General features: G+C 42.2%; 2 protein-coding genes across 2 annotated transcripts in view; one reads left to right on the top strand and one right to left on the bottom strand.

Annotated features, from left to right (window-relative positions):
* Positions 1-10637, bottom strand: part of tmtc3 (transmembrane O-mannosyltransferase targeting cadherins 3) — a 142829-nt gene extending 132192 nt beyond the window's left edge. The window contains exons 1-3 of the mRNA XM_039017674.1: positions 10364-10637; positions 9492-9705; positions 337-555 (exon numbers count right to left, since the gene is read on the bottom strand). Coding sequence (XP_038873602.1) covers positions 337-555; positions 9492-9680 — 408 coding nt within the window. The 5' untranslated portion in view covers positions 9681-9705; positions 10364-10637. The remainder of the gene's footprint in view (positions 1-336; positions 556-9491; positions 9706-10363) is intronic.
* Positions 10638-12694: 2057 nt separating this feature from the next.
* Positions 12695-15384, top strand: part of cep290 (centrosomal protein 290) — a 56405-nt gene continuing 53715 nt past the window's right edge. Inside the window, exon 1 of the mRNA XM_039016939.1 lies at positions 12695-12763. Coding sequence (XP_038872867.1) covers positions 12695-12763 — 69 coding nt within the window. The remainder of the gene's footprint in view (positions 12764-15384) is intronic.

Here is a 15384-nt window from a genome sequence, read left to right as displayed (position 1 = left end):
CCTTACCCCTCTACATATTTACCTCCATCACTCCAGTATCTTTGCACATTGTAAATATGGTGTTGGAACTGACCCTGTATATAGCTTCTTATTTTCTCGTTCTCCTTTTTTCCTATTTCTTGTGTGATTTGTTCTACCTTGTTATTTTTTGTGCTTCGCATTGATTACTGCATTTTGGGGTTTGGAGCTGGCAACAAAGGCATTTCACTGTACTTGTGCATGTGACATTAAAACTAAGATTATCCTAGATCTGTGCCTACAGTTGAGCAGACTTGCAGCCTTTGTGTGGACGGGGTGAACAGCAGAGTTAATCTGATCCTAGAACAACAGACTTACGGCCTCTGTGTGGATGGGGTGCACAGCGAACAGCAGGGCTGCAACCAGGCTGGAGGTCTTATCCAAGAACAGACGGCAGAACCTCAGAAAAAGCACACACACCACAGAATGCAGCCCCACGTTGAGCAGGTGGTAGGATGCAGAACTCAGCTCACTGAAGAGATAGTTCAGACGGAAGGTGAGCACTGTCAGGGGCCGGTAGGATTTGTGGCTCCGCTCCTGTAATAAGACACAAAGATATGAGAGGGAGTTATTAGCTTCAAATGCATAAAGACTGATTGAAGATAGTTGAGACATCAATTCAAAATGATTTTATTATTAGATACAAGTCAACCTTGCTGTCAACTAGCAACTACTTTTCACTCTAGGAATGTAGTTCTGGTACCAGGTTCTGTCAGTGTCTAAGAAGACATTAATTGACTAATCTTGAACATAGTATAGCAATTGGTTGTTAAAACCACCTTAAGCCAACATAGGGACAGATGATAGTAATAATCTAGAGAAAGCTCACACCACTTGTGGGTGTGATATGCTGTAACGGCCTCAAACAAGAGAACGAACATCTTGTTCCTAAATGCAAATACTTCAGGTTTGTGTACCAACACTAAGGGTACCACGTGGCGGCACACCTGTTCTACAGGGAATAACTGTCAGGAAAATAGGGCTGTTGTGAATATAGGTGATTTTGTAGGAACTTGAAGTTCAACTCCTCTGACAATTGTTATGATGCGAAAAATCATAATCAGCAATATTGACAGCCATTGAATAATTGAACATAAAATGTATTTGAAATTCTCAGCTCAAATTCAACTAATCCCTATTCACTTGTTCATACGCATTTTTTGCATGGGGGGCATAAACAAAGTATGACATGGTGCATGCAGAAGAGAACGGACTGCCCCCTCTGAAGCCACAGAAGTTCAATGCCGACCGTGGTACAGCAGGCATTGTTAGCAGAAAACAGAATAGGCCACTAAAGTGAATAGAAAAATGTCAATCTTCATGTAAATAAAAAAACATTTGCAAAGACAATCATGGTACCAATAATTGGGTCAAATACACCAGATGTATGTCCTTGAAACGATTATTTAAAAAAGAAATCGCACCCAGAAGAAGTTAAGAATAATTTAGTTGCTAACAGCAGCTTGCCGTAACCAGGTCGGCCTTAAATTGCGCTGCTCAATGAGGGTGAAGAACGGCGCAAGACTGCAATGTTACTTCCTGTAATAGCTCAAACTGCACATGCTATATGTCTCCATGAGACACCATCTTAACCGACTTCATTTAGCGTCAAAGTGCTACTGAGTCAAAATATAGTACAGTATGAAGATGGGCAGAAACTGCTTCTCCAATAGAAATCCCTAATCAAGCTTGTAGGTGATGCAACAACGTTGTCTAGCTAAGCTCATGCGCAGAAACCAATGACGTACATAAACCCTAGATTACTAATGTATTTGAAGCCACCGGAAAGCCAAATTGGCAATCTCCAGTAGGAGAAGTCCTCCCTAGGAATTAATGGAATTCTACAACATTTCAAATAAATGTTTCAAGGTTCAGAATAACATGTATTTAAGTGTTTTTCTGTTGTAGTGTAACATTAGTAATCACAAAAAAACATATATATACACAGTTGAAGTCTGAAGTTTACATACACTTAGGTTGGAGTCATTAAAACTTGTTTTTCAACCACTTCACAAATGTCTTGTTAACAAACTATAGTTGTTCTAACACTTGTTTACAGACAGATTATGTCACTTATAATTCACTATCACAACTCCAGTGGGTCAGGAGTTTTCACACACTAAGTTGACTGTGCCTTTAAACAACTTTTAAAATTCCTGAAAATTATGTCATTGCTTTAGAAGCTTCTGCTAGGCTAATTGACATCATTTGAGTCAATCGGAGGTGTTCCTGTGGTTGTATTTCAAGACCTACCTTCAAGCTCAGTGCCTCTTTGCTTGACATCATGGGAAAATAAATCAGCCAAGACCTCAGAAAATAAATTGTAGACCTCCACAAGTCTAGTTCATTCTTGGGAGCAATTTCCAAACGCCTGAAGGTACCACGTTCATCTGTACAAACAATAGTACGCAAGTAAAAACACCATGGGACCACGCAGCCGTTATACGGCTCAGGTATCTCCTAGAGATTAATGTACTTTGGTTCAAATCAATCCCTGAACAACAGCAAAGGACCTTGTGAAGATGCTGGAGGAAACAGGTGCAAAAGTATCTATATACACAGTAAAACAAGTCCTATATCGACATAACCTGAAAGGCCGCTCAGCAAGGAAGAAGCCACTGCTCCAAAACCGCCATAAAAAAGCCAGACTACGGTTTGCAACTGCACATAAGGACAAAGATCGTACTTTTTGGAGAAATGTCCTCTGGTCTGATGAAACAAAAATAGAACTGTTTGGCCATAATGACAATTATGTTTGGAGTAGAAAGGGGGAGGCTTGCAAGCCGAAGAACACCATCCCAACCGTGAAGCACAGGGGTGGCAGCATCATGTTGTGGGATTGCTTTGCTGCAGGAGGGACTGGTGCACTTCACAAAATAGATGGCATCATGAGGCAGAAAAATTATGTGGATACATTGAAGCCAACATCAAGACATCAGTCAGGAAGTTAAAGCTTGGTTCCAAATGGACATTAGACCGGTGGACATCTGTCCTTTGGACTGATGAGTAAGAATTTTAGGTTTTTGATTCCAACTGCTGTGTCTTTGTGAGATGAACGGATGATCTCGACATATGTGGTTCCCACTGTGAAGCATGGAGGGGGTGTGATGGTGCTTTGCTGGTAACATTGTCAGTGATATATTTAGAATTCACACTTAACCAGCATGGCTTACCACAGCATTCTGCAGCAATACGCCATCCCATCAGGTTTGCGCTTAGTGGGACTATCATTTGTTTTTCAACAGGACAATGACCCAACACACCTCCAGGCTGTTTAAGGACAATTTGACCAAGAAGGAGAGTAACAAAGTGCTGCATCAGATGGCCTGGCCTCCACAATCACACAACCTCAACCCAATTGAGATGATTTGGGATGAGTTGGACCGTAGAGTGAAGGAAAAGCAGCCAACAAGTGCTCAGCATATGTGGGAACTCCTTCAAGACCATTGGAAAAGCATTCCAGGTGAAGCTGGATAAGAGAATGCCAAGAGTGTGCAAAGCTGTTAAAGGCAAAGGGTGGCTACTTTGAAGAATCTCACATTTATTTTGATTTGTTTAACAATTTTTGGTTACTACATGATTTCATGTGTGTGATTTCATAGTTTTGATGTCTTCACTAGAAAAAAGTAAAAATAAAGAAAAACCCTTGAATAAGTCCAGTCACAACTCCAACACCATCATTAAGCTGGCCGATGTCACAACAGTGGAAGGCCAGATCACAGACAACGATGAGACAGGCTATAGGGAGGAGGTCAGAGACCTGGCCGTGTGGTGCCAGGACAACAACCTCTCCCTCAACGTGATCAAGACAAAGGAGATGATTGTGGACTGCAGGAAAAGAAGGACCGAGCAAGCCCCCATTCTCATCGACAAGGCTGTAGTGGAGCAGGTTAAGAGCTTCAAGTTCCTTGGTGTCTACACCAACAAATTATCATGGTCAAAACACACCAAGACAGTCCTGAAGAGGGCAGGACAAAGCCTATTCTCCCCCTGGCTACCCCAACCAACAGCTCCGCACCCCCGCAGCTACTTGCCCGAGCCTCCCCAGCTTCTCCTTCACCCAAATCCAGATAGCAGATGTTCTGAAAGAGTTGCAAAACCTGGACCCGTACAAATCAGCTGGGCTAGACAATCTGGGCACTCTCTTTCTAAAACCATACGCAGCCATTGTTGCAACCCCTATTACCAGTCTGTTCAACCTCTCTTTCGTATCGTCCGAGATCTCTAAAGATTGGAAAGCTGCCGCGGTCATCCCCCTCTTCAAAGGGAGTGACACTCTAGACCCAAACTGTTATAGACCTATATCCATCCTGCCCTGCCGTTCTAAAGTCTTCGAAAGCCAAGTTAACAAACAGATCACTGACCATTTCGAATCCCACCGTACCTTCTCCGCTGTGCAATCCGGTTTCCGAGCTGGTCACGAGTGCACCTCAGCCACGCTCAAGGTACTAAATGATATCATAACCGCCATCGATAAAAGACAGTACTGTGCAGCTGTCTTCATCGACCTGGCCAAAGCTTTCGACTCTGTCAATCACCGTATTGTTATCGGAAGACTCAATAGCCTTGGTTTCTCAAATGACTGCCTCGCCTGGTTCACCAACTATTTCGCAGACAGAGTTCAGTGAGTCAAATCGGAGTCCGGACCTCTGGCAGTCTATGGGGGTACCACTGGGTTAAATTCTTGGGCCGACTCTTTTCTCTGTATATATTAACGATGTCGCTCTTGCTGCGGGTGATTCCCTGATCCACCTCTATGCAGACGACACCATTCTGTATACATCTGGCCCTTCTTTGGACACTGTGTTAACTAACCTCCAAACAAGCTTCAATGCCATACAACTCTCCTTCCGTGGCCTCCAACTGCTCTTAAACGCTAGTAAAACCAAATGCATACTTTTCAACCGTTCGCTGCCCGCACCTGCCCGCCCAACTAGCGTCACTACTCTGGACGGTTCTGACCTAGAATATGTGGACAACTGCAAATACCTAGGTGTCTGGCTTGACTGTAAACTCTCCTTCTAGACTCATATTAAACATCTCCAATCCAAAATCAAATCAAGAATCAGCTTTCTATTTCGCAACAAAGCCTTCTTCACTCACGCCGCCAAACTTAACCTAGTAAAACGGACTATCCTACCGATCCTTGACTTCGGCGATGTCATCTACAAAATAGCTTCCAATACTCTACTCAGCAAACTGGATGCAGTCTATCACAGTGCCATCCGTTTTGTTACCAAAGCCCCTTATACCACCCACCACTGCGACTTGTATGCTCTAGTCGGCTGGCCCTCGCTACATATTCGTAGCCAGACCCACTGGCTCCAGGTCATCTATAAGTCTATGCTAGGTAAAGCTCCGCCTTACCCCAGCTCACGATAGCAACACCCACCCGTATCACGCGCTCCAGCAGGTATACCTCACTGGTCATTTCCAAAGCCAGCACCTCTTTTGGCCGCCTTTCCTTCCAGTTCTCTGCTGCCAGTGACTGGAACGTATTGCAAAAATCGCTGAAGCTGGAGACTTACATTTCCCTCACTAACTTTAAACATCAGCTATCTGAGCAGCTAACCGATCGCTGCAGCTGTACATAGTCCATCTGTAAATAGCCCACCCAATCTACCTACCTCAACCCATATTGTTTTATTTACTTTTCTGCTCTTTTGCACACCAGTATCACATCATCATCAGCTCATCTATCGCTACTATGGCCTATTTATTGCCTTAACTCCTCACGCCATTTGCACACACTGTATATAGACTTTCTTTTTTTCTATTGTGTTATTGACTGTACGTTTGTTTATTCCATGTGTAACTCTGTCGCACTGCTTTGCTTTATCTTGGCCAGGTCGCAGTTGTAAATGAGAACTTGTTCTCAACTAGCTTACCTGGTAAATAAAGGTGAAATTAAAATAAAAAAATTAAGTCAGGAGACTAAAAAGATTTGGCATGGATCCTCAAATAATTAAACAGCTGCACCATCGAGAGCATCCTGACTGGTTGCATCACTTTCTGGTATGGCAACTGCTTGGCCTGTGACCGCAAGGCACTCCAGAGGGCTTACGGTGATTCACATCACTGGAGCCAAGCTTCCTGCCATCCAGGACCTCTATACCAGGCGGTGTCACAGGAAGGACCTAAAAATTGTGAAAGACTCCAGGACTGTTCTCTCTGCTACCGCACGGCAAGCGGTACCGGAGCGCCAAGTCTAGCTCCAAAAGGATTCTAAACAGCTTCTACCCCCAAGCCATAAGACTCCTGAACATCTAATCAAAAGGTCACCCGGACTATTTACATTGCCCCCACCCCCCCCTCCCTCTTTTACACTGCTGCTACTCTGTTATTATCTATGCATAGTCACTTTAATAACTCAACATGTACATATTACCTCGACTAACTGGTGCCCCCTGTATATAGCCTCACTATTGGTATCTTACTGCTGCGCTTTAATTATATATAAAAAAATAATAATACTTAACACTTATTTTTCTCTTAAAACTGCATTGTTGGTTAAAGGCTTGTAAGTAAGCATTTCACTGTAAGGTCTACACCGGTTGTATTAGGCGCATGTGACAAACAACATTTGATTTGAGTAGGTGTTCTAAAACTTTTGACCGTTGAGAGAGTGAGTTAACATTCACTACCGTTCAAAAGTTTGGGGTCACTTAGAAATGTGCTTGTTTTTTTAAAGAAATGCAAAAAAAGTTGTCCATTAAAATAACAAAATGCATCAGAAATACAGTGTAGACATTGTTAATGTTGTAAATGACTATTGTAGCTGGAAACAGCAGATTTATGGAATATCTACATAGGTGTACAAATGCCCATTATCAGCAACCATCACTCCTGTGTTCCAATGGCACATTGTGTTAGCTAATCCAACTTTATCATTTTAAAAGAGTAACTGATCATTAGAAAACCCTTTTGCAATTACGTTAACACAGCTTAAAACTGTTGTCCTGATTAAAGCAGCAATAAAACTGTCCTTCTTTAGACTAGTTGAGTATCTGGAGCATCAGCATTTGTGGGTTCGCTTACAGGCTCAAAATGGCCAGAAACAAAGACCTTCCCTCTGAAACTTCTCAGTCCATTCTTGTTCTGAGAAATGATGGCTATTCCATGCGAGAAATTGCCAAGAAACTGAAGATTTTCTACAACGCTGTGTACTACTCCCTTAACAGAACAGTGCAAACTGGCTTTAATCATTTTGCCACAACTTTGGAAGTACGTTTGGGGTTTAACTTCCTGACTGATGTCTTGAGATGTTGCTTCAATATATCCACATAATTTTCCTACCTCATCATGCCATCCATTTTGTGAAGAGCACCAGTCCCTCCTGCAGCAAAGCACCCCCACAACATGATGCTGCCACCCCCGTGCTTCACGGTTGGGATTGTGTTCTTCGGCTTGCAAGCCTCCCCCTTTTTCCTCCAAACATAACGATGGTCATTATGGCCAAACAGTTCTATTTTTGTTTCATCAGACCAGAGGACATTTCTCCAAAAAGTACGATCTTTGTCCCCATGTGCAGTTGCAAACCGTAGTCTGGCTGGTTTTGGAGCAGTGGCTTTTTCCTTCCTGAGCAGCCTTTCACGTTATGTCAATATGGGACTTGTTTTACTGTGGATATAGATACTTTTGTAACTGTCTCCTCCAGCATCTTCACAAGGTCCTTTTCTGTTGTTCTGGGATTGATTTGCACTTTTCGCACCAAGTACGTTCATCTCTAGGAGACAGAATGCGTCTCCTTCCTGAGCGATATGACGGCTGCGTGGTCCCATGGTGTTCATACTTGCGTACTGTTGTTTGTACAGATGAACGTGGTACCTTCAAGCGTTTGGAAATTGCTCCCAAGGATGAACCAGACTTGTGGAGGTCTACAATTTATTTTCTGAGGTCTTGGTTGATTTCTTTTGATTTTCCCATGATGTCAAGCAAAGAGGCACTGAGTTTGAAGGTAGGTCTTGAAATACATCCACAGGAACACCTCCAATTGACTCAAATGATGTCAATTAGCCTATCAGAAGCTTCTAAAGCAATGACATCATTTTCTGGAATTTTCCAAACTGTTTAAAGGCACAGTCAACTTAGTGTATGTAAACTTCTGCCACACTGTAATTGTGATAGTGAATTATAAGTGAAATAATCTGTTTGTAAACAAGTGTTGGAAAAATTACTTGTCATGCACAAAGTAGATGTCCTAACCGACTTGCCAAACTATAGTTTGTTATCAAGACATTTGTGGAGTGGTTGAAAAACGAGTTTTAATGACTCCAACCTAAGTGTATGTAAACTTACGAGTTCAACTGTATATATACACACACTTTAAAAAAAATCATAGATAGAAACACATTATCGGGTCTAATGGTAATCAGTGTCACTTTCACGAGGTTGGAGTAATAACACGTTCAACTACAGTCGTGAAGAGGGCACGACAAAAAGATTTGGCATGGGTCCCTAAATCCTCAAAATTCTACAGCTGCACCGTTGAGACCATCCTGACTGGTTGCATCACTGCCTGGTATGGTAACTGCTTAACCTCCGACCGCAAGGCACTACAGAGGGTAGTGCATACGGCCATTCAAATCACTAAGGCCAACTTCCTGCCATTCAGGACGTCTATACCAGGCGGTGTAAGAGCAAAGCCCTAAAAATTGTCAAAGACTTCAGCCACCCAGTCAAGGACTGTTCTCTCTGCTACCGCACGACAAGTGGTACTGGAGCGGAAAGTCTCGGACCAAAAGGCTCCTTAACAGCTTCTACCCCCAAGCCATAAGACTGCTGAACAATTACTCAAAAATGCCACCGGACAATTTACATTGACCCCACCCCTCCTCCATTTGTTTTGTACACTGCTGCTACTCGCTGTTTATTATCTATGCAGTCAGTTCACCCCTATCTACATGTACAAATTACCTCAACTAACCTGTACCCCGCATAGTGACTCGGTACCGGTACCCCGTTTATAGCCTCGTTATTGTTATTTTACTGTGTTACTTTTTACTTTAGTTTACTTGGTCAATATTTTATTAACTCTACTTGAACTGCACTCTTGGTTAAGGGCAGGTAAGCATTTCACGTTAAGGTTTACACTTCTTGTATTCGGCGCATGTGACAAATAAAGTTTTATTTGATTTGCTTTAAGACAGCGGCTTGAATCTAGGTTGTGCCCTTCGGTTTAAAAAATAAACTACGGAATAATGTTTCGCTTCTCTCATTGACGTCTCAAACCCCAGCCTCGTCTGCTTGGCAAGCTTTCTCAAAAGTCTTGCGATGTTGCACCTCTGGGTGTAGAAACTCTTCACATAGTAATGAATGGTGTCACAGTCAATGGCTTTGTCAATTCATAAGAATTTGTTCTTAACTGACTTGCCTAGTTAAATAAAGGTAAAATAAAAAAAATATTAAATATATAGTCATTGGTTGCATGACATGTCATGGGTAATCTAGTGCACCAGACAGGTTCAAATCACCTCAGCCATGGGCGTGCCCCAGAAGTCATTGAGGAAGAGGTTGCGGAGAGGGGTGGCAGGCCGCAGGTCCTTGTTGTCCAGGATGGCTGAGACATCATCGAACACAAAGCCGCAGGACAGGCTGTTCCAGTAACACCCCACCACCAGTCCAGTCAAAAGCAAGATCTCCATCCACGACACGACAGCCATTGCTGACCAACGGCTTCATTGATCACTGTGATAAAGGAAGTAAGAGCAGGACAGAAGAGATCAGACTAGAGGATGTCTTTGTTCAATATCACATTATGGTTCACACATACAATGTGTCCAGCCCAGATTTGCTAGGATGCCAATGCCACAGCCTGGTGACAAGAGACTGGCATCACAACAATGTATGCCTTCTAGTAAACTCTGATTCATGTTCCCATACAACGCAGACAGACTCGATTAATACTAACGATGATGACCAGGAAGATCATATTAAAACTTGAAAGGCTACAATGTAGTGTGCTAGCTCTAGTCCCTGGCATTAGTTAGCTTAGTTCCTCACTAGTTAGCTAAGCTATCCATCGAGAAAACGATTCGATTGGAATCATGCCGTTTCAGTCATGTTAGTTATACATGTTACATTTAACTTCAATAAACGTCAAACATTATCATGTAGCTAGACAGTAATTGCGACGAATTAGACGCAAAACAACAACTAACGTTAGCTAGCTACTGTAAGTATTTCGACGCCTGCTAGTTCTACGTCGGTTAAACTCGGTAAAATGTTTGGATATCTAACATTTGACTTATCTCGTTTACAAACTACTGATAAAAATTGTTTACATTTCCTAAAATGTTATGTTCAATAACAATGTTAGAATTAGTGTGAAAATACAGAAACATACGTGAATTAGAGTATTTTATCGGCCATTGACATTCTAATGTTGCATACGCTAACAACTAGGAACATAAAAACTCCCAAAAAGGCTAGCAATAAATCCCAAAACATTTCCGGGGCAAAGTTGAAGGTAAAAAGTGGCATTGATTTCTGAAACAGCCGTGACTATAATGTTGTTGCCACAAATCCAATGACACTATAAAAAATATAAAAAATAAAGTGGAGAATACAATGTATTTTCTATAAAACTTGAAACGTGTTTTAAAGAGGACGGAAGGCGCTTTGGCTCGCTGAATAGCTTTTGCAGCAGTGACACGACGTTATCAGCCGTAAAGTAGCAGGTTGTACGAATTGACCATCTGAGGGCAAAGATCCCCGTTGTATGTGACGTGCAGACAGGGTGGCGAGAGTGAGGAAACAGAAGAGTCATTATCTGTTCTTTTGAGTTTTGAAGTTGAGTCTTTGCCTGACAAAGTGAAGTTAGGATATATAAGTTATCCTGTACAAGCGTATGTGCCGAATACATTAAGACGCCACAGGTGTTAAGCTTATGGGCATGTGGCAGCAGTGTGTAGGCGGTAGGGTCCAAGGTGTGAGAAATGTGCAGAAGGGCATGAGACAAAGGGATGTGTAGTATTGGGGAAAGTAGTGGAATGTGTTAATTTTAGGGGTGCCCTTGGAGCTGGGGATATGAAGTTTCCCATGCGAGAGAGGCAGGTGGGGTTTCCAGGGGTAGAGTAGAGCAGAAGTTGTCATATGTTGAGGCAGTGAAGAAAGTAGAGGAAGATGGTTTAAGGGGGAGGAGTGAGAGAGTAGTAGAGATATACCAGCACAGAGGGATAGGCCAAAAAATGAAACGTTTCAGTAAGATTGGATTTTTAGCATTTATATCAATGGTTATTAATTGTACTGCAAGGACGGATCGGAAGTCTCAGAAAATTGAAGTTGTGGTGGCAGCTGGAGAGAGGTATTTGGGTGGGCGAGACTTGACAGCAGAAGAGTTACAGGATTTTTTTATTTCACCATTATTTAACCAGGTAGGCTAGTTGAGAACAAGTTCTCATTTACAACTGTGACCTGGCCAAGATTAAGCAAAGCAGTGTGAGACAAACAACAACACAGTTACACATGGAATAAACAAACATAGTCAATAACACAATAGAATAAAAGTCTATATACAGTGTGTGCAAATGAGGTTAGATAAGGGAGGTAAGGCAATAAATAGGCCATAGTGGTGAAATAATTAGACACTGGAGTGATAGATGTGCAGAAGATGAATGTGCAAGTAGAGATACTGGGGTGCAAAGGAGAAAGAAGAAGAAAATAACAGAATAGGGATGAGGTAGTTGGATGGGCTATTTACAGATGAGCTATGTACAGGTGCAGTGAGCTGCTCTGACAGCTGGTGCTTAAAGTTAGTGAGGGAGATATGAGGCTTCAGTGATGTTTGCAATTCATTCCAGTCATTGGCAGCAGAGAACTGGAAGGAAAGGCAACCAAAGGAGGAATTGGCTTTGGGAGTGACCAGTGAAATATACCTGCTGGAGTGCGTGCTAAGGGTGGGTGCTGCTATGGTGACCAGTGAGCTGAGATAAGGCGGGGCTTTACCTAGCATAGATTTATAGATGTGTTAAGTGGTGATGTCCCATCCTTTCAGAGTGATGGCATGAGGTAGGAATATATACATTTAATTAGTGGAGTAGGGGGGTGTTCATGTTATATCATTTTGAAATGAGTGAGTATAGTGTTAGATGGTAGGGTATTTACTTAGTACATTTTTATTTTTCAAGTAAAGTATAAGGGAGTTGGACTCCTGTGTAGTAGGTGGCGGTAATGCAACAAATTGGATGCCAACCGCCGTTAAACCGCATAGACGAAGAAGAAGTTGTACGAATCGATTTACGACTGTTGTCAACGGTAACTTGGCAACTGGAGCAGCCGTTGAAGATGGCTAGCTAAAATAGCAAGTGAGCTAGCCAAACAGTACGTTGTAGCGGGTATATGAAAAAAAAGGTTAGGTAAAAGTTAATGTCTTACTGATAAAAGGAAAATAATACATATCACCATATGTTATTCATACACATTGTTGAATGTATTTTGCGTCGCCCAATGCATTGTTAAACACATCTTGAAGCAAATAGCAGAAGCTAATGTTAGCTAACGTTAGCTACATAGCCACAAATAAAATGCATTTTGCAAGGATAATAGCCATAGCTATGTTGTCCATTTACAGCTTTAACCTAACTTACAATGTGTGTCTGTCCATCTATTTGTTCCACAGTTCCTGTTAGCTAACACAATTGTCAATATGCCTCCTCATCTTGACTGGAGAATGGTGATGGATGCTGACCCAGAACAGCTGCAGGAGAGTGGAGATGCAGAGATAATCAACCACATGTTTTTACAGGTACAGAGACGTTACTGTTCATAGGTGTCCATGCATGCACCTCAAATGTTCTAATCTGATAGTACTGTTTCCCAGGTCTGATCAATCAAATAGTCCAATCTAGTGAGTGGTCCGGCTGTTCCTGACAAAAACATCATACTGACTGGGAGTATGGCTAGACCATACACTGTCCTTCTCAGCACATATCAAAGCTGCAGGTTAAAGTTAAATCTAGACTTGGTTTCCTCTATCGTAATCGCTCCTCTTTCACCCCAGCTGCCAAACTAACCTCACCCCAGCTGCCAAACTAACCCTGATTCAGATGACCATCCTACCCATGCTAGATTACGGAGACATAATTTATAGATCAGCAGGCAAGGGTGCTCTCGAGCAGCTAGATGTTCTTTACCATTCGGCCATCAGATTTGTCACCAATGCTCCTTATAGGACACATCACTGCACTCTATACTCCTCTGTATACCTGTCGAAAGACCCATTATATTATTCTTATTTATAAAACCCTCTTAGGCCTCACTCCCCCCTATCTGAGATGTCTACTGCAGCCCTCATCCTCCACATACAACACCAGTTCTGCCAGTCACATTTTGTTAAAAGTCCCCAAACACACACATCCCTGGGTCACTTCTCTTTTTAGTTCGCTGCAACTAGCGACTGGAACGAGCTGCAACAAACACTCAAACTGAACAGTTTTTATCTCAATCTCTTCATTCAATGACTCAATCATGGACATTCTTACTGACAGTTGTGGCTGCTTTCCGTGATGTATTGTTGTCTCTACTTTATTGCCCATTGTGCTGTTGTCTGTGCCTAATAATGTTTGTACCATGTTTTGTGTTGCTACCATGTTGTGTTGCTACCATGCTATTGTCATGTTGTGTTGCTACCATGCTGTGTTGTCATGTGTTGCTGCCTTGCTATGTTGTTGTCTTAGGTCTCTCTTTATGTAGTGTTTTGTTGTCTCTCTTGTCGTGATGTGTGTTTTGTCCTATATTTTTATATTATTATTATTATCGCGGCCCCCGTCCCCACAGGAGGCCTTTTGGTAGGCCGTCATTGTAAATAAGAATTTGTTCTTAACTGACTTACCTAGTTAAATAAAATAAATAAATACATTTGTCTGTGTAAACAACACAAAGGACTCCACTGCTTGCTGCCAAATTACAGACTGCCTCAAAACAGACTAATCCTCTTCTGCGCACCTAATTTTGATCCCCCTACCATTTCCCTCTCTGGCTAGGAAAGCACCTGGCTTGTAGACTAAACAAACATGTAAGACATTTTGACATCTGATACCAGTGAGACAGGAACAGTGGCGATTTTAGCATGTAAATCTTGGTAGGGCAAACCCCCCAAAAAATGTGGGATGCATGCCAACAAAGCCACTACACAACACTAAACAATACATTAATTGCACTATAACGGTGACAACCGGTGCCCACAAACTGTTAGGGCCTACATAAAGCTGTCCCAACAGCAGAGTCCCAACAGCAGTCCCAACACCTTACCACTGCTACACCTGGTAATCAGCGGAGCCTTGTCTGGCAGCAAAACAGTTCATTCAGCCTCATTTACTGCCTTTTAAAAAACATAAGGGGACGACAAGTGGATAAGAGGCAGTCCCTAATTTCGATTAAGACATTCATGAGTGAGCTAGAACAAACGTAGTCAATATATTTGTTCAGCACTTTTGAAATGTACAGCGACAAAATTCAGAACATGGGCCATTCTTACAGTGTTCTCCCTGTACATCAAGTCAGAACCGTAGGATAAATAAAGGCGGCATATACACTACCGGTCAGTTTAAGAACACCTTCTCATTCAAGGGTTTTCTTTATTTGACTATTTTCTACATTTTTAGAATAACAGTGAAGACATCAAAACTATGAAATAACACATATGGAATCATGTACAGTCGTGGCCAAAGGTTTTGAGAATGACAAATATTAATTTTCACTAAGTTTGCTGCTTCAGTGTCTTTAGATATTTTTGTCAGATGTTACTATGGAATACTGAAGTATAATTACAAGCATTTCATAAGTGTCAAAGGCTTTTATTAACAATTACATGAAGTTGATGCAAAGAGTCAATATTTGCAGTGTTGAACCTTCTTTTTCAAGACCTCTGCAATCCGCCCTGGCATGATGTCAATTAACTTCTGGGCCACATCCTGACTGATGGCAGCCCATTCTTGCATAATCAAAGCTTGGAGTTTGCCAGAATTTGTGGGGTTTTGTTTGTCCACCCGCCTCTTGAGGATTGACCACAAGTTCTCAATGGGATTAAGGTCTGGGGAGTTTCCTGGCCATGGACCCAAAATATTGATGTTTTGTTTCCCGAGCCTCTTAGTTATCACTTTTGCCTTATGGCAAGGTACTCCATCATGCTGGAAAAGGCATTGTTCATCACCAAACTGTTCCTGGATGGTTGGGAGAAGTTGCTCTCGAAGGATGTGCTGGTACCATTCTTTATTAATGGCTGTGTTCTTAGGCAAAATTGTGAATAAGCCCACTCCCTTGGCTGAGAAGCAACCCCTCACATGAATGGTCTCAGGATGCTTTACTGTTGGCATGACACAGGACTGATGGTAGTGCTCACCTTGTCTTCTCCGGACAAGCTTTTTT

This window comes from Salvelinus namaycush, chromosome 21 (assembly GCF_016432855.1).
Source record: "Salvelinus namaycush isolate Seneca chromosome 21, SaNama_1.0, whole genome shotgun sequence".
Lineage (NCBI taxonomy): Eukaryota > Metazoa > Chordata > Actinopteri > Salmoniformes > Salmonidae > Salvelinus > Salvelinus namaycush.
This window is presented reverse-complemented; position numbering and strand designations above follow the sequence as displayed.